This window comes from Macaca mulatta, chromosome 17 (assembly GCF_049350105.2).
Source record: "Macaca mulatta isolate MMU2019108-1 chromosome 17, T2T-MMU8v2.0, whole genome shotgun sequence".
In the NCBI taxonomy this organism is placed as follows: domain Eukaryota; kingdom Metazoa; phylum Chordata; class Mammalia; order Primates; family Cercopithecidae; genus Macaca; species Macaca mulatta.
Window position 1 is genome coordinate 27,144,908 of NC_133422.1, and position 22,209 is coordinate 27,167,116.

General features: G+C 39.1%; 1 protein-coding gene across 2 annotated transcripts in view; it reads right to left on the reverse strand.

Annotated features, from left to right (window-relative positions):
• Nucleotides 1-1,688: 1,688 nt before the first annotated feature.
• The window catches only part of SUCLA2 (succinate-CoA ligase ADP-forming subunit beta), a 70,784-nt gene continuing 50,263 nt past the window's right edge, over nt 1,689-22,209 (reverse strand). Inside the window, exons 8-12 of one of the 2 annotated variants that reach the window (XM_077974358.1) lie at nt 21,989-22,131; nt 16,975-17,095; nt 16,431-16,519; nt 10,392-10,492; nt 1,689-2,820 (exon numbers count right to left, since the gene is read on the reverse strand). In XM_077974358.1, coding sequence (XP_077830484.1) covers nt 10,418-10,492; nt 16,431-16,519; nt 16,975-17,095; nt 21,989-22,131 — 428 coding nt within the window. In that variant the 3' untranslated portion in view covers nt 1,689-2,820; nt 10,392-10,417. Of the gene's footprint in view, nt 2,821-9,706; nt 10,493-16,430; nt 16,520-16,974; nt 17,096-21,988; nt 22,132-22,209 lie in introns of those variants that run through there. The other variant, XM_015121053.3, reaches the window with a different exon arrangement.

The window sequence follows — 22,209 nt, forward strand, 5'->3', positions numbered from 1 at the left end:
ATTTCAGTGACAATGTATAAGTGTATAAATTTTTAAAATCCCCTTACTGTTGTGCCTTCTCAGCAATGACACATCTACAAAATGGGCAGTAGGCCAAGTACCCTACCACAAAACAAAATCGTTGCCTGTTGTGGTATTAATGCTCAGTGAAGCCACTGGTCTCAGTACACAGTCAAGTACACCAGAACAGGCCTCAAAGGGTAGACCCGAACCGTTAACCCAAAGTATCTGAGACGGGTCTCAGTCAATTTAGAAAGTTTTTTTTTGTTTTTTGGGTTTTTTTTGCCAAGATTAAGGAGGCACCCGTGACACAGCCTCAGGAGGCCCTGATGACATGTGCCCAAGGTGGTTGGGGTACAGCTTGCTTTTATACATTTTAGGGAGACATGAGTCATTAATCAACATGTGTGAGATGTACATTGGTTCAGTCTGGTAAGGCGGGACAACTCAACGTGGGGGCTTCCAGGTTAGAAGTAGATAAAAGACATAAGGGTGCATTCTTTTGAGTCCTAATCAGCCTTCCACTCAATACACAACTTAGTCTGGCTCAGTGAATCTGCATTTTTACATAAACAATAGGGCAAAGGAAGCAATCAGATATGCATTTGTCTCAGGTGAGTCTCACAGGGATGACTTTGAGTTCTGTCTGTCCTTTGTCCACAGAGAATTTCCTTGTGGACAAGGATCTGTGGCAAATTGTGAGGGGGGCATGTAGCTATGTTATTTACGAATAAAATGGGAGGCAGGTTTGCCTGACATAGCTCCCAGTTTGACTTTTCCCTTGGCTTAGTGATTTATTTTCCTTTCACATAACCACAGACGAGAATGCCATGGAGAGGGGCCATAATAGGCACTGAATGTCAGGAAAGCTGGCAGGGGAGTCAGATATGGCTCCAAGTCTGTTCAGTGGTCTCCACAAGGCTTCCACAAAGACCAAAGGTTTCACACTGACTTATGATACCCAACACAAGAGAACCAACAGTGTGGGCAAATTAAGTCCATGGTTTTTTATGAGTTAGCCCATAATGAAAAGTCTCTCACAGACTGAAAAAATGGTCCATATCAATCAAATCACAATATTTAAGAAAGCCATGACCAATTTGCTTAAGACTGCTCCTTCAGCTGCCCCTCTTCAGCATCCCTCGCAGAGAAAGAAAAAGCATTAGTCAAAAAGATTCAGATGAACACTGCCCCCCTTCAAGAGAGTCATGGCACACCAGACACAAAGCAGTGAATCACCTGTCATTTGTTTCCAGTTCTTCCTTATCAGCTCACACACTGTCATACATCTGGAATCAAATAGTATAGCTTTTTTTTTTTTCCTTAGTAGAATCAGAGTCATTCAATTGAAAGTTCAATGTTAGGAAAATGGAAAGTTCAAATTTTCCACAAATAAACAGGGATAACTTTGACAGGTGAATGAGTGAAGGAGAAAACAATGCTTTATCTGCAACACTCTCTGTCGTGGTTGCAACAGATCTCTTTCCTACCTCCTACTTTAAGTAAAAATTAAATAGTCTCCCTGTATGTGCCAGTTTCCTATACACACAAGAACATACAGGAAGTTAATATATGATAAAGATGACATTTTAAAATTAGTGGGAAATGGATCAAATAGAGAAAAGTAAATCCCTTAAGGGATAAGCAAATGGTGTTTGGGAAACAGATTAGCCATTTGAGAGGGGAAATTTGCATTCATAACTCAAGTTCAGACTTTATAACAAAACAATTAAGCCTTTCAAAACATATCATGAAAACTAGAAACCTCAAAGACTATACATTTCATTATATTTAAAATGACATATGACATATATATAAAATACATAATAGGCAAAAATGGTTAATCTCAAATATACAAAAAGTTATTAATACTAGGAAGAATGAACAGTCAATAGAAAAACAGTCAAAGAACACGAAAAGGAAGTCACACGCTGACACACACAAACACACACACACACATACACTTCCACAAATGCCCAGTAAACAGATGAAAGCTTAATCAACATCAAACAGGACATGGTTTTTGCCCATTGGAATTAGCAATACAGTGTTATCAAGTATGGAAATATTATTGTGCATTGTGAATGGAAGAGTAACCAAAAGAGACCTTCCAGAAAGCAGTTCATGCTTTTACACAGCTATTCCACTTACAGGTTTTTACCCTAAGGATAAATTACCCATGTGCTGAAAGACATATGCACCAGAGTGTTAGCCTGTTATTTATAATGTTAAAGACATATAAACCAAATGTCAATAAATGCAAGACTAGGTTAAATAAACCATGATATATACATTCTCTTGTATGTACAGCTATTAAAAATTATGTAGACCTATATTTGATGCCATGGAAAGATCCTTAGTTGATCGAAGAAATGCAATTATAGAACATTATGTATATGATCCTATTTACGTAAAAGTGTATTCATATCTATGCACATATACTCATATGTAGAGACGACCAGAAGATTGTTTACAAAACTGTTAACATTAGTTATTTCTGGGTTCTGGCATTGCAGGTGATTTTTACTTGTCTGCACTTTTTTGTATCATTCCAGTTTTGAAGGGGTTTATTTTTTCAATGAGTATGTGTCATTTTTACTAAAACAAAGATCTTTTTTCTAGAATGATGCTAGTTTCATCAAACAAGGATATCAAAAACAAAAAGAGGCTTCTCTGCTTTAAGAACAAATCATAGGAATAATCGTAAAGTAGTTGAGGTTCTTCTCCAGTTTCCTTCTTATTACATGCTCAGCTGGTCACTCTGGAATTGTCACTCTCAACTGATGAACTGCAGGGTCTCAACTGGTGGTCAATCAACTCCTATTGAAGACATTAATAGATGTTAGTGTTTCATTGGTGATATGGTTTGACTGTGTTCCCACCCAAATCTCATCTTGAATTATAGTTCCCACAATTTCCATGTGCTGTGAGAGGAACCTGGTGGGAGGTAATTGAATCATGGAGCTGGGTCTTTCCTGTGCTGTTCTCATGATAGTGAATAAGTCTTGTGAGAGCTGATGGTTTTTGGTTTTTTGGTTTTTTTTTTTTTTTTTTTTTTTTGAGATGCAGTCTCGCTCTGTCACCAGGCTGGAGTGCAGTGGTGCAATCTTGGCTCAGTGCAACCTCCACCTCCGGGGTTCAAGCAATTCTCCTACCTCAGCCTCCAGAGTAGCTGGGATTACAGGCACACACCACCATGCCTGGCTAATTTTTGTATTTTTTTTTTTTAGTAGAGACAGAGTTTCGCCATGTTGGCCAGGCTGGTCTTGAGCTCCTGACATCAGGTGATCTGCCCGCGTCGGCCTCCCAAAGTGCTAGGATTACAGCTCGTGAGCCACTGGTTTTATAAGGGGGAGTTTCCCTGCACAAGCTCTCTGCTTGCTGCCATTCATGTAAGACATGACTTGCTCCTTCTTGCCTTCCACCATGATTTTGAGGTCTCCCCAGCCATGTGGAACTGTGAGTCCATTAAAACTCTTTCCTGTATAAATTACCCAGTCTCAGGTATGTCTTTATTAGCAGTGTGAAAATGGACTAATACAATTGGCAACAAATGAACCAGGAAGCTTAGGCCACTCCTGGCCGTTTCAATACTTCTCCCAACTTGCTAAACTTAGTGATTTCTGTGTTACTGTATTACCACTGATTAGACTCTAGGACATGCAACAGTCATGACTTCTTTAGTTAATGGCAATTTCACAGATTTACATAGCTGTGAGTACCATAATGTTAACCACAACTATTCAATGTTGAGTCTCTTATCCCTAGATATTTGTTTACAGCCTACTTCCAATTTGTGTTTATAAACTGGATGTGATGGAGTTTTTTTCAGTCCTACCTACTCAAAATGTTATCTGTGGACTGATGCCAGTCCATAAACAGATCACAAATCTGCAAGCGATAAACAGATATTTAAAAGTATTTAGAAACTTTTATAGCAGTTTGAAAGAGCAATTTTATCCTGTAGAATCAAAAATAAATGAATAAAAGAATTGAGGCTTAGCACTTTGAAAGAGCCATTTTATCCTGTAAAACCAAAACTAAATGAATAAAAGAAATGAGGCTTTTCTATGCTTTTTGAAAATTTCACTTTTCTAGTAATTGTTTTTTATAAAAGAATCAGTCCATTATAGAATTTTAATTTCCAATTTTTAAAAAATGGCCCTTATTTTTAAACTCATCTTTCCTCTAAGAGCTGGCTTATTATAACTTATGCACAGAGGCGTAAATATGGTAGTGTATTAAATTTCCTATCTCTGCCATCACAAATTAGCAGCAATTTCACAGTCTAAAACAACACAAACTTACTATCTCACAGTTCTGTAGGTCAAGCACCTGGATGGGCTTGGCTGGTTTCTCTGCTTAATTTCACAATACCAAAATCAGGGAGTCAGTGAGCTGTGCTCTCGTCAGGAGGCTGTGAGAAGAACCTACCTCAGAATGCATTCAGATGGCTGGCAAAATCCAGCTCCTTACACTTGTAGGACTAAGACGCCCACATCCTTGCTTGCTGTCAGCTAACAGCCACACTCAGCCAAAGGTCTCTCTCCAGTCCTTGCACACAAACCCTACATCTCAGAGGCAGCAATGGGGCATTGAATCATTGCCTCCAGCTGTAGATTATTCTCTGCTTTTAAGGGCTCATGTGATTAGATTGGGCCTGCAGGGAAATCCAGAATAAGCTCCCATATTTGAAGGTCCACAGCTGAATGACATCTGCAAATTTCCTTTACCATGGAAAGTAATGTATACACATGTTTCAGGGATTAGAGCATTAATTAATATCTGTGGAGGTCCAAAAGTCCTCATGTATTTGCTTCTTCACCTGGGAACCTGAAAGCTAAAGCCAAAAGAATGAAGGCTACAATGACAGAATGAGACAGAAGTGATGGGGAGGGCAAATCAAACTCCTACAGGCAGCTGCCTGACTGGGCCCTGGGAAGGTCAGTACTGTCGGTCTCATTTGTCCTCACAGTGGGATTGGCTGCTTACTGAGTCAGAGCTTCCTGCTGACTGCACAACCAATGAGAACGCCTGGTGAAGACAGGCAGGTTGGGATGGCATGCATGGGAAGGCTACCTCCCACTAACCATGGAAGGCAGGAAAGACACAGGACAAGGATGTACACACAAGACTGAAAGAAATGAAAAACAGAAGCTGGTACTTGTGAAGAAAAAGATGAAGAAACAAAAAGCTGCCTATAGTCTTAATCCACAGGAGGCAAAGTCATGAATAACTAAGGTCCTTAAATTTCTTCCGAATAGAAGAGGAAGGTTGGAGCTCCTAGAAAAGGAGAACAAAGACTGCCACAGCCTCAATCCAAAATGCACTCCAACAGTGGGTCCAATCCTGGCGTTCAAGAATGCTGGTTATTATTGCTTCTCTTCTATGTCATCACAGATCTCCCTCCTTCATTTCCCAATGTTCTCCGCTTCAGGCTGTCACTTTGAAGACCAACTTTGAAAGCAACAAGATCTTATCCCTTGACTTTCACCTGATTTTAAATCAAACTTTAAATTTAAACAAAAATGTATTTACCAACCTTTTTTTTCTTTTTTTTTTAAGACCATAGTCTTGGTCTGTTTCCCAGTCTGGAGTGCAGTGGCACAATCTTGGCTTACTGCAACCTCCACCTGCTGGGTTCAAGCGATCCTCCTGCCTCAGCCTCCAGAGTAGCTGGGATCACAGGCGCCCGCCACCACGCCTGGGGTTTTGTATTTTTAGTAGAGATGGGGTTTTCACCATGTTGGCCAGGCTGGTCTTGAACTCCTGACCTCAGGTGATCCACCTGCCTCAGCCTCCCAAAGTGCTGGGTTTACAGGCGTGAGCCACTGCGCCCAGCTTACTTTTTTCCTCATTTTATACTGCAAACCTCTAAATCTTTTACCACTACTTGTTAAATTATAGAAATCTAAAAATTGATTTTACCATAGGACTTTCCTCAACCCTTTACATCGACAGGACAAAAGAGCACGACTAACTACAGAACTCTACCCTTGACCACCATCCAACATTTACATCCATCATTTTGCAACTTTTTTTTTTTTTTTTTTTTTGAGACGGAGTCTCGCTCTGTCGCCCAGGCTGGTGTACAGTGGCGCACTCTCAGCTCACTGCAACCTCCACCTCCCGGATTCATGCCATTCTCCTGCCTCAGCGTCCCGAGTAGCTGGGACTACAGGCGCCTGCCACCACGCCCAGCTAATTTTTTGTATTTTTAGTAGAGATGGGGTTTCACCATGTTAACCAGGATGGTCTCAATCTCCTGACCTCATGATCCGCCCACCTCGGCCTCCCAAAGTGCTGGGATTACAGGCATGAGCCACTGCGCCCGGCCTTGCAACTTCTTTAAATAGAATTCTTTGCCAGACAGAAACAACTCACCAAAATATTAACAGCTTCATTGCCCTGCTGGAGTTTTGAGAGTTGGTTTTTTTTTGGTTTTGTTTTTGCCTGCTTATTTTCCCCCTTCATGTGCATCTGCCACCAAGTGCCAGAATCAAGCCGGCTTAGTCTAGGCTTTGTAACTGCAAGGTTAATAGTCAAAACTGGTTGTACTCGGTACAAACCACAGTAGTCTAGGATCTACTCAACTATACCTTAGATGTATGGGTAGCGGGTATATGAAGCGGGTAGGGCCCACAAGGAAGCAAGTTATCAGCCCTGCATAAATACTCAAGGTTGTATGTGTTTTAGGAAATGGAGGTGTGAGGGTGTATAAGCAGCTACCAGCTGGTTGCTTCATGTCTCCATTCTCCACATTCTCCATAATCATTCTTGCCAAGACTAGTTATAGTTTCAATTCCACTGGTTACTTTTTAGTCCTTACCATACTTAACTTCTGAGCTGCAGTAGACACCAATGATCACTTTGTCCTTGAAATATTTCCTCCTTGTCTCACCTAATACTTTGTTGCAGTTTTCCCCTTCAGCCACTTAAGAAACACTTGAAGCCAATGCACTCCTTTTTGCATTCCAAGCATCAGAACGCTTCCAAACTAGCAGATTCCAAGTACCACCTCTGACCTAGCAGCTACTAAACTGAGTTAACTCAACATCCACTGTTTGTTCTTTCAGTCTTCAAGCACGAATTGTGATGCTTTTGAAAAAGGTTAATAAATTCTTTGGTGGTTCTCCCTTCAAAAAGTGGAGCTTAATTTCCCTCCCCTTGTGGGCTGAATTTAGAGACTGATTTCTAATAAATAGCAGAAGTGACAGACTAGAACACAAAAGCACTGTGGCTTGGGGGGCAGGGGGCAGGGAGCAAAGATCCAGCTGCCATGTCACAAGGACACAAGCAGCCCTGTGGATAGGTCCACATGAGAAACTGAGGCCTCAGGCCAAAAGCCATACAAGTTAGCCACCTTGGAAGTAGGTCGTCCAGGCTCAGTGACACCTTTGAATAACTGTAGCACCAGAACCAATCCCAGCTACACTGATCCCCAACCCACAGATATGAGATATAAATGAGATAGGAAATGTTTGAAACTCACTGTTTGTGGTGATGTTATGCAAGAATAGGTAACTAAAACACTAGTATTACCAATAATCTGTATTGTGTCCTCTCTAACAAGCATTGTTTTTAACTCCTAAGTAGACCTCGAATAATACAAATAATGCCAATCTTAGTTAATCACTGACTGGTATTCTTTGGAATGAATCTTTAAAAAGCAAAAACTAAATGACTGGACTTTTAATTATAACTTTATCACATTTTATCTTTTTTAAGATGGAGTTTCGCTCTCTGTTGCCCAGGCTGGAGTGCAGTGGCGTGATCTTGGCGCACTTGAACCTCAGTCTGCCTCCCAGGTTCAAGCGATTCTCCTGTCTCAGCCTCCCGAGTAGCTGGGATTACAGGCGCCCGCCACCATGTCTGGCTAATTTTTGTATTTTTAGTAGAGACAGGGTTACACCATGTTGGCCAGGCTGGTCTCAAACTCCTGACGTCAGGTGATCCACCCACCTTGGCCTCCCAAAGTGCCGGGATTACAGGCATGAGCCACCGCACCCGGCTATAATTTTAAATGGTTTATGGCTCTGATACTCTGGGTCATATATATGTAAACTACCCAATATATATTTGGCTAAAAATACATATTTTATGTTTTCTAAATATAAATTCTCTCACATATTTTTGTTCTCTTCCCTTACTAAACTTCACTGATAAGAAAAGAGCTAAGGAATCTGAGGGACACGAGCATCAAAACTTATTCTAAAGCAGAAAGACTACTTGATGCCAGCCTAGGCAATGTAGCAGGACCCCATCTCTATAAAAAATAAATTAGCTGGGCATGGTGGCATGCACATGTAGTCATAGCTACAAAAGGAGGCTGAGGCAGGAGGATCACTTGAACCCAGGAGATTGAAGCTGCAGTGAGTCATGATTGTGCCACTGCGCTCCAGCCTGGTTGACAGACTGAGGTCCTGTCTCAAAAAAACAAAAAACAAAAGAAGCCCTCACATAGCTAGTAAGTAGTGGATCCAGATTCAAAGCAGTCTACTTTCAAAGTCTGTGCTCATAATCACTACGTTATGCTGCCTCTCATAGTATATACATCTGATCACACTTTAAGAACATCACAATAGGTAGAAGTTCTCAAATCCATCAGTATGGTTAAATAGTCTACTGCTTGGTCAATATTTCCTTCCACGGCATTAGTTAACTAGCAAGTTTTATGCAGTGAGCAAAAGGTCAATATGTATACACACACACACACATACACATATATGGACAGAAAGAACAATGTGACTACAATCTGTCTAAAAATATCCACCTGTTACCATATAAAACTTCATACACACTTTGGGAGGCCAAAGCGGGCGGATCCCGAGGTCAGGAGATCAAGATCATCCTGGCTAACAAGATGAAACCCCGTCTCCACTAAAAACACAAAAAATTAGCTGGGCGTGGTGGCAGGCGCCTGTAGTCCCAGCTACTTGAGAGGCTGAGGCAAGAGAATGATGTGAACCCAGGAGGCGGGGCTTGCAGTGAGCCGAAATCGCGCCAGGGCACTCCAGCCTGGGCAAAAGAATGAGACTCCGTCTCAAAAAACAAACACAAAAACATCATACAAATTTAGACATGCCCAGGACCAAAATACAAACTCAGCTTCTCTCTTCCCCAGTAAAATAGTTAAGAAAAGGCTTTGAAGTTAGGCATCTTGGATTCAATTCTCTCCCGTTTCCTTTAGAGGATATACTAGATGGCATATACATAAATAGCAGACTTCCAGTGAACTATCTATCTATAAGTAGCTCTATAATATGTATGGCTGGCTGGGTGCAGTGGTTCATACATGTAATCTCAACATTTTGGGAGGCAAAGGCAGGAGGATTACTTGAGCCCCGGAGTAAGAGACCAGCCTAAGCAACATAGTGATATCCTGTCTCTACCCCCAAAAAACAAAAAACAAACAACAACAACAAAACATGGCAAGTGCCTGTAGTCCCTGCTACTTAGGAGGCTCAGGTGAGAGGATCCCTTGAGCCTAGGAGGCAGAGGTTGCAGTGAGCATGATCATATCACTGCACTCCAGTTTGGGCGACAGAGTGAGACCCTGAGTCAAAACAAAACAAAACAAAACAAAAAACACACCATCATGGCAAGTGTATGATTTACAAATTGGTGCTTAGACCTCTATACTGCAATAATGAACACATCAACTTCTACTGTGTTAACTTCAAAACAAGCAAACAAAAGTCATTAATCCAAATCATATTGGGAGATTTTTATTAACTTAAATTGACATTCTTAATTTTGTCTGCAAGTCCTTGCTAATATGCCTTTATTTGCAACACACCTACAGGTGTTTCATAATATGACAGAATCATGAAGACTTGCAGTTCATCAGTGTTTCCTAATGATTAAAACAATGTTCAAATAATTACAAAGTTACTTCATCAAAATACTTAGAAGAATATTCTGAGGAGTGTTTGAAAGCTCTGTTTATAAATAGTGACTGATACATTTATGTATTTGGTGCTGAGGATAAACACTTTTTACATAAAACAATTTTAATATACTGCTCTACTAATGAGGCTAGTTATTAAATATACTGTATTTTAACACTAAAGAATAAAGCTTTGTCTTCACATTTATCTTATTTATAGGACTCTTATCAATGAAGAACTTTGTATCCAACAATAATAAACTGGCAAATTGCAAGTTATGTTTTGTAGGAGAAGCAAAAAAGACTGACTGCAACAAAAGAAGATAACTGCATTATACATGCTTCGTACAAACAGTCCATTCTGAATGGTACAATTGAATGCAGACCAAATCCTTTTAAATGTCTGTGTGCCTAGATGGCAATTACAGTCTCCACACACTAAAAAGAAAAAGAACAATAACACAGAACACAGTATTCTTAATGATTATAGCGCATTTAACACCTTCAGTCATCCACTGGGTTTTCAGATCATATTGGCAACTGAAATTTCACATCCACATGCGCTTGCTTCGCTAAGGTCACTATTTCAGAGAGCTTTACAACCTAAAAGAAAAGAATGAAGAAGTTTCACAAAAAGGTTAATTCAGAACTACAGGGCAGTGCAAAATTAATGTACACTCAATCTTTTCCATTTAAAACATCTGGGCTATTCTGACATCACTATAAATCACATTACATTCTTATAAGCAAATGACACTCTCAAAAGATAATCAAGTCTGACACTCTTCATAGCCCAAACTTCAATTAAATACTTTCTGATTAAGATGTTATACCACCTGATAGGATTATACATATGTATTATATCAGACTATATATGTGTGTATAAAATGTGTGTGTATATACATGTATTCTAAATTTTATCTTAAAGACAGAAACAGTGTCTCTGTTGGATACTCCACAACTCAAAGCATATCGAAATAAAAATTTGTTTTGCTCTGTCTAAAAAAAGAAAAAAGGGAAAAAAAATTTTTTTGTTTTGAAATACGTATACAATCTTAACTTAAAATATTGGGACAGAAGTTTGGGTCTAGTAGTTAGTACTTTACTTTTTGTCAGTAAGTTGATAATTGCTACCCTGAGTTCCAATTCCCTCTACAATCTGTCTAAAAATATCCACCTGTTACCACACAAATCATACAAATTTAGACAGGTCTAAGACTAAAAAAACAAACCCAGCTTCTCTCTTCCCCAGTAAAATAGTTAAGGCTTTGAAGTTAGATATCTCGGATTCAAATCCCCCCTCTGATGCTTATGACATATAACCTTGAATAAGTTAACTTATCTAGCCTGTTTTTTCATCTGTAAAAATGGAAATTTTATCACCAAACTCGTATTAAAAATGAGATAATCCTTGAAGAAAACAGCTTAACATTGCACGCATAAATACTCAATAAATGGTAGCAACTGCTAATATCATCATCATCTCATCCAATATTATTGTTATGACTTCTATAATCTCCCAGTCAATAAAAACACTGTAGTCACAACTTAAATCAACTGTTCCACTTTTACCTCTCACGACCTATTTGATCAAGGTCCGGCTGGTTCTTCTCCTTCTTTTCCATGTCCTCCAAGCTTTCCTTGATTCAAGCTTTCATTCCAAAAAAGTGCACTTTCAGAGGCAAGTTATAACCTATTTATTACCTTTACCTTTTCTCATATCTAAGTATTGCACTAGATGGACTCCTACTATCTCTCCTTTCTTCCCTTCAATATATCCCACATCTCAAAGTCAAAACAGGCTTTCTGAAATATTTTCTCCTACTATTCCCTTGATTAAAATCTTTAATTTTAACTCAGATTTAAGTTTAAATTCTTCTGTCTCTAAACTGGAGTTAAATTTCATTTACTAGTAAGTACTTTCCCAAAGAAGGACATAAGACTTTTATTACTTTTGTGAAATGACATCACATTAACTCAGCAAATTCAAGAGTCTGGCTAAGTGTGGGGGCTCATGCTTGTAATCCCAGCACTTTGGAAGGCCAAGGTGGGTGGATCATATGAGGTCAGGAGTTCGAGACTAGCCTGGTCAACATGGCAAAACACTCTCTCTCTACTAAAAATACAAGGCCAGGTGCGGTAGCGCATACCTGTAATACCAGCACTTGGGGAGGCCAAGGCAGGTGGATCACAAAGTCAGGAGTTCGAGACCAGCCTGACCAACATGGTGAAACCCGGTCTCTATTAAAAATACAAAATTAGCCAGGTATGGTGGTACATCCTGTAATCCCAGCTACTTGGGAGGGTGAGGCAGGAGAATCGCTTGAACCTGGGAGATGAAGGTTGCAGTGAACCGAGATCGCACCACTGCACTGAAGCCTGGGCAACAAGACCGAAACTCCGTCTCAAAAAAAGAAAAAAAAAATTAGCTGGGAATGGTGGCACACGCCTGTAGTCCCAGCTACTCAGGAGGCTGAGACACAAGAACCGCTTGAACCCAGGAGGCAAAGGTTACAGTGAACTGAGATCATGCCACTGTACTCTAGCCTAGGAAACAGAGCAAGACTGTCTCAAAAAAAAAAAAAAATTCAAGAGTCTACTATTGATTAAGCTATAGAGCCCATAGAGTGTTTGAGTGTTCAATGAAGTGTCTATAAACATAATGGAAGGGAAGACAATAAAAAACTCTCATCTCAGCCAGGCGCGGTGGCTCACACCTGTAATCCGAGCACTTTAGGAGGCCGAGGCGGGCGGATCACGAGGTCAGGAGATCGAGACCATCCTGGCTAACATGGTGAAACCCTGTCTCTACTAAAAATACAAAAAAGTAGCCGGGCATGGTGGTGGGTGCCTGTAGTCCCAGCTACTCGGGAGGCTGAGGCAGGAGAATGGCGTGAACCCGGGAGGCGGAGCTTGCAGTGAGCTGAGATTATGGGAGACAGAGCGAGACTCCATCACACACACAAAAAAAAGATAGGGAAAAAAAAATTCTCATCTCTCTGTATCTACTATGAAGTGTTCTCTGATACACATTATTGTTAAGTAAAAGAAACAAAGTATACATTACCATTAAAGTGGGAAAAGGGAGACACACACACAAAGTCTCCCCTTATCCACAATTTCACTTTCTACAGTTTCAGTTACCTGCAGTCAACTATGGTCCAAAAATTTTAAACGAGAAATTCCACAAATATAAAGTCATTAAGTTTTAAACTGTGTGTTGCTCTGAGAAGTGTGATGAAACCTTGCACCATCCCGCTCCGAGCAGAATGTGAACCATCTCTTTGCCCAGCGTATCCACGCTGTATAAACTACTCTTCCATTAGTCATCAACATTATCTGCTCTCGACATCCAACTATCAACATCATGGCTCAATGATCCAGGATGAACCAAAGCAGATGATTCTCCTTCTGCTACACCATTAGGTCAGTAGTAACCTAACACTATGTCACAATGCCTTCATCATTCACCTCACTTCATCTCACCAAGTAAGCATTTTATTATCTCATTATCACCACAAAGGTGAGTAGAGAACAGTAAGATATTCTGAGAGACCACATTCACATTTGTCACAGTATATTGTTATAACTGTTCTACTTTATTATTGTTAATCTGTCACTGTGTCTAATACATAAACTTTATCAAAGGTATGTATGTATAGGAAGAAGCATAGTATAAACAGGGTTTGGTACTGTCTTTCAGGCACCCCCTGGGGGTCTTGCAACACATTCCCTGCAGATAAGGGGGACTACTGTACACATACATAGAGTTATATACATATAATTAGCTTATGTTTTTAAAAAGTGGAAAGATAAACCAAAACTTTCTTAAAAAAAAAAAAAAAAAGACAGGTAAAAAGGTTGCCTGTTGGGGAAGAAGGAAAGAGGGAAACATATAAAAGCTAGATTCCCTGATAATACCTTGTTCTATACTTTCGACTTCAGAATTATGTAAATATAAAATATAAAACAAAAGGGTTTTTTTTTTAAAGCAATCCCTTTAAAAACAATGAAACTATATCAAACCAAGGCAAAACACACAGAGAATTATTTCACATGAATTTTAAAATCCAGTAAGTTGTGGGACATACCCAAAAGGACAGAAAGAAATGCAGATATAATTGCTTTCAGTAATCAGACTGTTGGTATTCTTATTATAAAACTGTCATATCTGTACTAAGGGACAAACCAAATGAATAATTATGATAGTATGGCATGAAAGAAGGCATAAACAGATGTCAGATAAGAAAAAAATCTAGCCGGGCACGGTGGCTCAAGCCTGTAATCCCAGCACTTTGGGAGGCCGAGATAGGTGGATCGCGAGGTCAGGAGATCAAGACCATCCTGGCTAATATGGTGAAACCCCATCTCTACTAAAAAATACAAAAAAACTAGCCAAGCGAGGTGGCGGGCGCCTGTAGTCCCAGCTACTCGGGAGGCTGAGGCAGGAGAATGGCGTAAACCCAGGAGGCGGAGCTTGCAGTGAGCTGAGATCCAGCCACTGCACTCCAGCCTGGGTGACAGAGCGAGACTCTATTTCAAAAAAAAAAAAAGATAAAAAGCCATACTCCTGGACTTGCATTGAAAATACCAGTATGAAACTCAAATATCATCTCTTTAAAAAATACATGTTTTCTCAGACTTGCCACTTAAAAAGCTCAGAAACAATAATCAACCCAGTATCTATGAATACTCTTAAGGCCCAAATTGTGGTCTCTAAATACCATTTGGCCCATTCAAGTTCTGACTCAAGAAATGTAAAGATGAGCCTGAAACATTTTATCATACCAGATAGAGGGCGTGTCAGAAGGATGCAGTTCAGAAATTAACTTGAAGAGAGGTTCCCAAAGGCCAAAGGTTGGAGAATTTCAATCAATCACAACTTATATGAACTGAACTACATCAAATGTTTAAGTCAGAAGTTCAAAACAGTATGCCAGTGGAACACACACGTGCATGTATGTGTACGCGTGCACACACACACACACACACCCCTGAAAACAAAAAGTAAACAAGATACAAAAACAAAACAAAACAAAACAAAAAAAAAGCCTAGGTCACCTTTATTGGACATAATAGAACAAACATTATTTTGAAAATTGGTCAATAAAGGCAAACAATCAGGTAATTATCCTACTTTTCCTATGCAAAATAAGTGAAGAATGACAGAATTACAATAGCACCGCTTTGCAACACAAACAAAATATTGGAACTAAGCTATGATGTCAATGGCTAGTAATACCACAAAAAGAAATGTTCTAACATTGTATATGTTTTGATGAAATTAAACAACACCTACTATGAAATATTCTTGTTCCCTGCTCCCCAAAATCAAATATGAATACGGTCAAGCCTATAGACTGAACTCCCGGTTTACAGGAAATACAGATGGCAGAGAACATAGAGAAGGCAGAGCTCACAGTAAATGAATGACACCCTAAAGATGCAACCATTAAAATCCAGACTATGAGAAACTTAACAGGACCATCAACCTGGATTTTTTAACAAATAAACCACAAAAAATGCTTTTCTTTTTAAAAGGGGAAACCAACAGATTAAGAAACTTAGTGACATATTAACCAACTGCAATGCAGAGACTTATTCTGATCCTAACAAAGAACTTAAACAAAAGATATGAGAGACTCAGAAATTTCAAAGACTGTATTATTTTTTATAAAACATAACCATAATACCATTACCCCACCTAAAACAAATACACCATTATCAATACCTGTATCTTTTATAGATGCATGATGAAATATAAGAAATGATACAACGTCTGGGATTTGCTTGAAAATAATCACAGTTGAAGTAAGAATACAGACAAAACAAGAAACAAGATTGGGCAGGAGCTGACCGTTGTTTAAGATGATCACAGGTATAAGACGTTCTGACAAAGATTCTCTCCTTGACCAAACTCTTTTGTTTTTTCAATATATATTTATCGAACATAGATAGATACACACATACATATACGTGTGTGTGTGTGTGTGTGTGTGTGTGTGAAGACAGGGTCTCCCTATGTTGCCCAGGCTAGTCTCAAACTCCTGGACTCAAGCAATCCTCCTGTCTCAGCCTCCCAAAGGCTACTCTGAACTCTCTTCTCAACTTGGTCCTAACTTTTGGACTTCTGTATTTGTCCCTGCATAGTCCAATTTTAGCAAGAATCTTGCTTAAGTCAGTTTAGCCAAGGTCCTCCCTTACCCATAATGCATCCTTTTAGTAACTTTTCATCCACTGCCCCCACCCTCTTCCTTGGTTATAAATTCCCACTTTTCCTTGTTGTATTTGGAGTTGGGCCCAATCTTTCTCCCCTACTGCAAAACTCCACTGCAGTAGTCTCCATGCTTATTGCAACAGTCCCTCTGAATAAAGTCTGCCTTAACATCTTTCAGCAAGAGTCATAAATAATCGTTTTCTTTAACCATTCATAACACACATAATATTTAGCTGAAGCACAAATTATTAGCTACATGAATAATTAGCTTTGTTTTAGAATCTGTGTTTATAAATTATCCTTAGATTAACATGGCCCATTTACCATTCTAGCAGCTTCATCCAAGTCATCACAAGCAAGTATTTTAAGTCCGCTTCCTGCTATCAGTGCCTTAGCATCATCGACTCGTGTACCTGTAAATGATTTATGCAAATATAAATGTTTTAAATGCACACACAAAAGCATTTTAAAATGTTTGCCAAAACATGGTACAAGAATGAAACCTCAACAGAGGAGACTTCCATTGTTTAGCATAAATGCTTCTAAACCAAAGAAAATACTGTAAAAACCCAGGTTATCTTATAAAATATTTTGCCTTACAATAATTCTGACTTGCTTAGTAATTCAGGCAAGTCAGACTTCAAGACAAATCACAACAAATAAAATGTGTATCAAATTATACCAAGCAAAAGTGTAAACATTTTTGCCCCAATGTTAACATTTTTTTAAAACTATAGTTTTAAATTTCGTATCGATAATGCTTTCAAAGACACAGCTATTCAAAAACTATGTTTTAATGAACCGAGCTCCATGGAAATGTGAACTTTTAAAGAATTAGGAACAATTGCAAGATACCTTTTACACTCACCTTGTAACCGTACCACAACAGGTATTTTAATTTCCAAATCTTTTAGTGCCGTGACTATACCCTGTGCAATAACATCACAGCGCATGATTCCTCCAAATATGTTGACCAGAATAGCCAGTACCTATGAATAAAGTGTTCTGATAGATTAAAATTTAAAAGAAATTTAAATTCTTTTCCCCCCAAAATACTAGTATATGTGCTTCATGATAAACATTAATTTGATAGAAAGATTTTCAGACCAAACCACCATACCCTCTTCTAGCTCTCTTTATTTAAGTCTGTGTAGTCCACTGCCCACCAGAACTTATTTCCACCTCCTTGGGTAATTTCAATACCCAGTTCACATTTCCTTCTCTACTATATCCCATATGAACAAGACCATCTAATTCCATTTACTTTCTCCTGTTAAACTTGGCCATTCACCAACATGACTACCCCCAGATCATATTATAAGATAGTCTCACGTGCAAGATCTCCAATTTAGTATTCATCACCTATCATTTCCTCATCTATTCCTGTAGGAAAGGGGCGTGTTGTATGGCAAGAGTAACACCATCTTGAAGCAAAACTGCCATAATGACCAATGTTTGACTCCTGCAGAGCAAGGCCTTCTACAGCAAGGTCAAGAAACACTGCCTGTAACATAGATAACCCTTAGAAAGAAAAAATGCCTGTAGCATAAATGACTCCTCATAAAGATGCTTACTCAACTTCCCCAAGGGTCACAAGTTTGACAAGAGGGTCTCAGACATGACCAGCTGTACACGTGTTACCAAGAAAAAAAGCTCACTATATAAAGGATACTTTCTGGAGGGTGAGTGTGGAGATCCACCATCTTGCAGCCACTCACCCCATAGTTTCTGTTTCTAAGTCTCCATATAAATTTAGTTTCTTTCTGAGAACTGGATTTGCCAGCCTCTTTCTTTGGCCTCTCAGATCCCCTGGCCTCTGGGGGTACACGTGCATAGACTTGCTCAATGCAAAACAATCCCCATCAATGTAATCAACTTTTCACACAAGCAAGGCCCTAACAATCACCCAACTTCTCCTGTATGGCCCTCTCTTGGCTACATTTCACATCCAAATCTCAGGACCTGTTTGGGTCAGCATTCTTTCAACATCACAATGATAGTTCTGAATCAGTGTTCTCCTATCATTTCCAAATAATCTCATCTTTTAAAAAAGAGGTTTAGTTCACTCAGCTACACCAAGGTTTCTCAAACAGTGAGATTAAAATGGGTTGTAGATACACCAAAACATTGTTTCCCTCAATTCCTGGGGCAGCTAGGAACGCTCTGGGGCAGCAGGAGCTTCAGGGCCAGTGGACTCTGACTACAAGCAATCTTCTCCATCTACCTCCAAGGCCTCATTGAAATATCTTCTGTGAATGCCATGACATGAAAAGGGTTGAGCTATACTATACATTCTTTACCTTACCACTATTATTAGCAGATCTTCAAGAAATGAAGCTCTGGAATTCATATAGACTAGAACTCATAGTAGCCTTTGGCATCTCCCATCTCTCTCCCTCTCACCTCATTCTGGATAGTTTCCATATTCACCACCGGGCACCATCTAGCACTCCAGCCTTAAAGTTCTTGGATCTTTACCAAGCCACTTTCACCTGTAGTCAATTTAAACAAATTACTACCATAGATAAATCCTGGGCTAGGCCAGAATGAGTGTCTCTAGAATATTAAATGTATAAATCTCATTCTCTGCTCAACCTCCTTCCCCTTTCACTTTAATGCCTTTTACCTCTAGCTCTATCAAACACTATCTTTTCCTCTTAAAAGCCTCTAGTTCCTCAATCAATCTCTAATCTTCAACTCTATCAGCTCTCAATGGATCTGACTTTCTTCACTATAGAGCCTGGAACATATGGCTGAGCAATTCAATGTCACTGCCACCTACATGCTCAATTCTGTCCTACCTATTCTGCCATCCTACTTCAAACTATGCCTCTTCGGATGATTCCAGCCATAGTTTATTCAAGGAAAAGTAAAAAAGTAAAAACTGAAAACAAAACTGGAAACACTAGCATAACCTGAAGAGCAATAACATAATGATTCATCAGCAATCCTCAACTTAGTAGTCTGCCTCATATCTCTAACTCTCTTCATAAGCCTCCTATCCCATGCAAGTGCTCTAACTTTTAGCATACAACCTTCCTTTCTCTAGTAGCACCTCAGGAAAGGAGTAACCACCTTTCCAAAGCTAACTTGGCCAGATAATTATCTCCATCTATTTATTATATTGCATTTCCTCCAGGTCTTCACCTCTCTAGCTACATTCACTCTATTTTCAAATCTCTTCTCTTCTTCCAACTAGAAACAGCTCATCTTCTTGATCTTCTAAACAAGCAAGAAAACATACGCCACAAAACTCTCCTCAGTCCTACTGCCTTTGACTGATAGCACTACATCCCTTCCACACCTTTGTTTAAAAAAAAAAAAAAAAAAAAAAAATCCTGGAAGAGTAATCTCTCCTGGATGTCTCTATTCCCTCAATTCCTCGTCAAATCATTCCATTACAATCTGGCCTATGCCCCCATGTCTTCTACTATTCTTACTAAGGTTCATACTCACCTCTTTCAGTTCTTACTCTGTCTGAATGGTCCTACAGCATTTGACATTATTTCCCAATGCCTTACTTCTCAAAACTCTTCACCTTGGTCCTTCGATGTAACCACTCTCTCCCGATCTGCTCCTATCTCTGTCATTTGTTCTCTGTTTTTCATTTGGGTTTTCCTTCTCTATTCAACCCTTCAACAAGAATGGAGGGGCCAGGTTCCGTTTTTGGTTTCTCATCTCACTTGCATGGATCACCTCAACAACTCCTAAGACTTTATTCTCCACTATAGGAAGTACAACACAATCTTTTCAACCCACTGTCTAGTAGATATAGTCACCACAATCCAAACTTGACATTCAGAAATACCTATTCTTCGACTTTGCCTCTGACAGCATGAAAGGCATCACCACCCAATGATTCTCCCCAGACCAAAGTCCTAACGTTAACTTAACCAACCCTTCTACGGGGTTCCCAGAAAAGAAGAAAAAAAAAAAGGATTTAATGACCCTATCTCCCCTATCTCAGAAATGCCTCTAAATTAGGTTTCTTTGTTTCTTTTCTTCATTCTTACTGGTATCGCCTTTATCAGGGATCTCTTCCATGACAAGAGAATTCATAATGAATGAATTCTCTTTGAAATTGATCTCTCCTGTCAGTCAGTGTTTCCCTACTCTTCATTTCACTCCCTACTAATCTTCTTTTAAAATTTTCTTTAAAATAAAAAACAAAAAGGCACGGGATAGATATATGCATTTGTGTATGTGCTGGGGTAGGGAGTTAAAATCCAAACTCCTTAACTATAGATAATAGGGATCTTCACAAATGTGGTCACAATTTGCCAACATTATCTCTTATCATTTATCTCAATAATGCCTTATTCTTACACATAAGCATCTTATCACCCCATGAACATAATGGCCCTCTCTGGATTCCATGTCTTTGTATATTTTCTTCCTCTTGCCTTCATTTAATTTTCAAGACAGCTCAAGGTATCATCCACTCAGTGAAGGCCACCCTAATTCTCCCAGTTTTTGCCTGTCTTCTGTTCTTCTGTGGTAGAACAGCACTACTTTTTGTCGATCACCACAGTAAAACTATAAGTAACTTAAGAGAAGGACTCATGTATTCCCAAGTCCAAGCATAGTGACCATCACAAAACATATAGTCACTTCAATGCTATCCACATTGACACCCTGGGTCTGCGTTCTGTTTCCAACTCTGATGCCCATCATGTCAGTCCCCTACAACTCTTCATATACTTTTCTCCATTCTTGCACCTGGGCCCTAAAAGCCATGCTTAGAAAAATAAACAACTAGAATTCTAATTCTAGTTGTAAGTACTCAATTCTAGTAGTAAGTACTCAACAGTTATATAATTAGATTGTCTTTAATACTCTGCTTCTCTGGTTTAAGTCAAAAGAAGCTATAGAAATATAGTTCCAATAAAATGTTTACTTGTGGCCGGGCGCGGTGGCTCAAGCCTGTAATCCCAGCACTTTGGGAGGCCGAGGCGGGTGGATCACGAGGTCAGGAGATCGAGACTATCCTGGCTAACATGGTGAAACCCCGTCTCTACTAAAAATACAAAAAACTAGCCGGGCGTGGTGGCGGGCGCCTGTAGTCTCAGCTACTTGGGAGGCTGAGGCGGGAGAATGGCGTGAACCCGGGAGGCGGAGCTTGCAGTGAGCCGAGATCACGCCACTGCACTCCAGCCTGGGAGACACAGCGAGACTCCGTCTCAAAAAAAAAAAAAATGTTTACTTGTTTTAGTAATTACTAAACAAGGGAAATAATGCACATTTTACATCTCATTTTAGTTTAATCCTCTTTGCAAAATTAATAAATATGGAAAATAAGGCTGTAGGCTCAAAGGGAAAGGCAGTGAAGTAAATTTATATTTTAAACAATTCTACGGTCTAACACTACAAATAAAAATATACATTGTCAGCATCATCATCAATAATAAATATTGATTAATGACCTACATATGTACTAGGCATTATACCAGACACTAGGAGAAGCAAGAATTAGTAAGATATGATCCCTATCAATAAAGAATTCTCGGTCTAAATCCAGTAAGAATAGTTCCACAGAGATTATTATCTTTTTGTAAGCCTTACATTGGCCACACAATAGATACACTCCTTAACAAATATCTAGTGATTAATAATATATATGTCTTTTGAATTATGATACTTCACATCCCTTGTACTTTGATAATCATTAATAAACACGTAGTTCTAAATTATGGCACATCTATAATGACAGATTACACAAACATTAAAATGAGTGTTCAGAAGAATTGCAAAAAAGATATGATAGCAAAAAAAGACTCAAAATACATATAAGACATATATATGAATTCTAAAATATAAAAATATACATTTTTATGTTTTCATATATTTACATGATATAAAAATATATCAAGCCCTGCCCTTACCTTTTTATCTGAAGTGATAAGCTTAAATGCTTCTGTTACTTGATGGACTGTAGCACCACCACCAACATCAAGGAAGTTGGCTGGAGTCCCTCCATGAAGTTTTATTATATCCATTGTGGCCATAGCCAAACCAGCACCATTTACTATATAGGGGAAAATGATTTGTATAAGCAACAAACATAGAGAAAATAAATTAAACTTAGTAAATCCAAATTAAACTT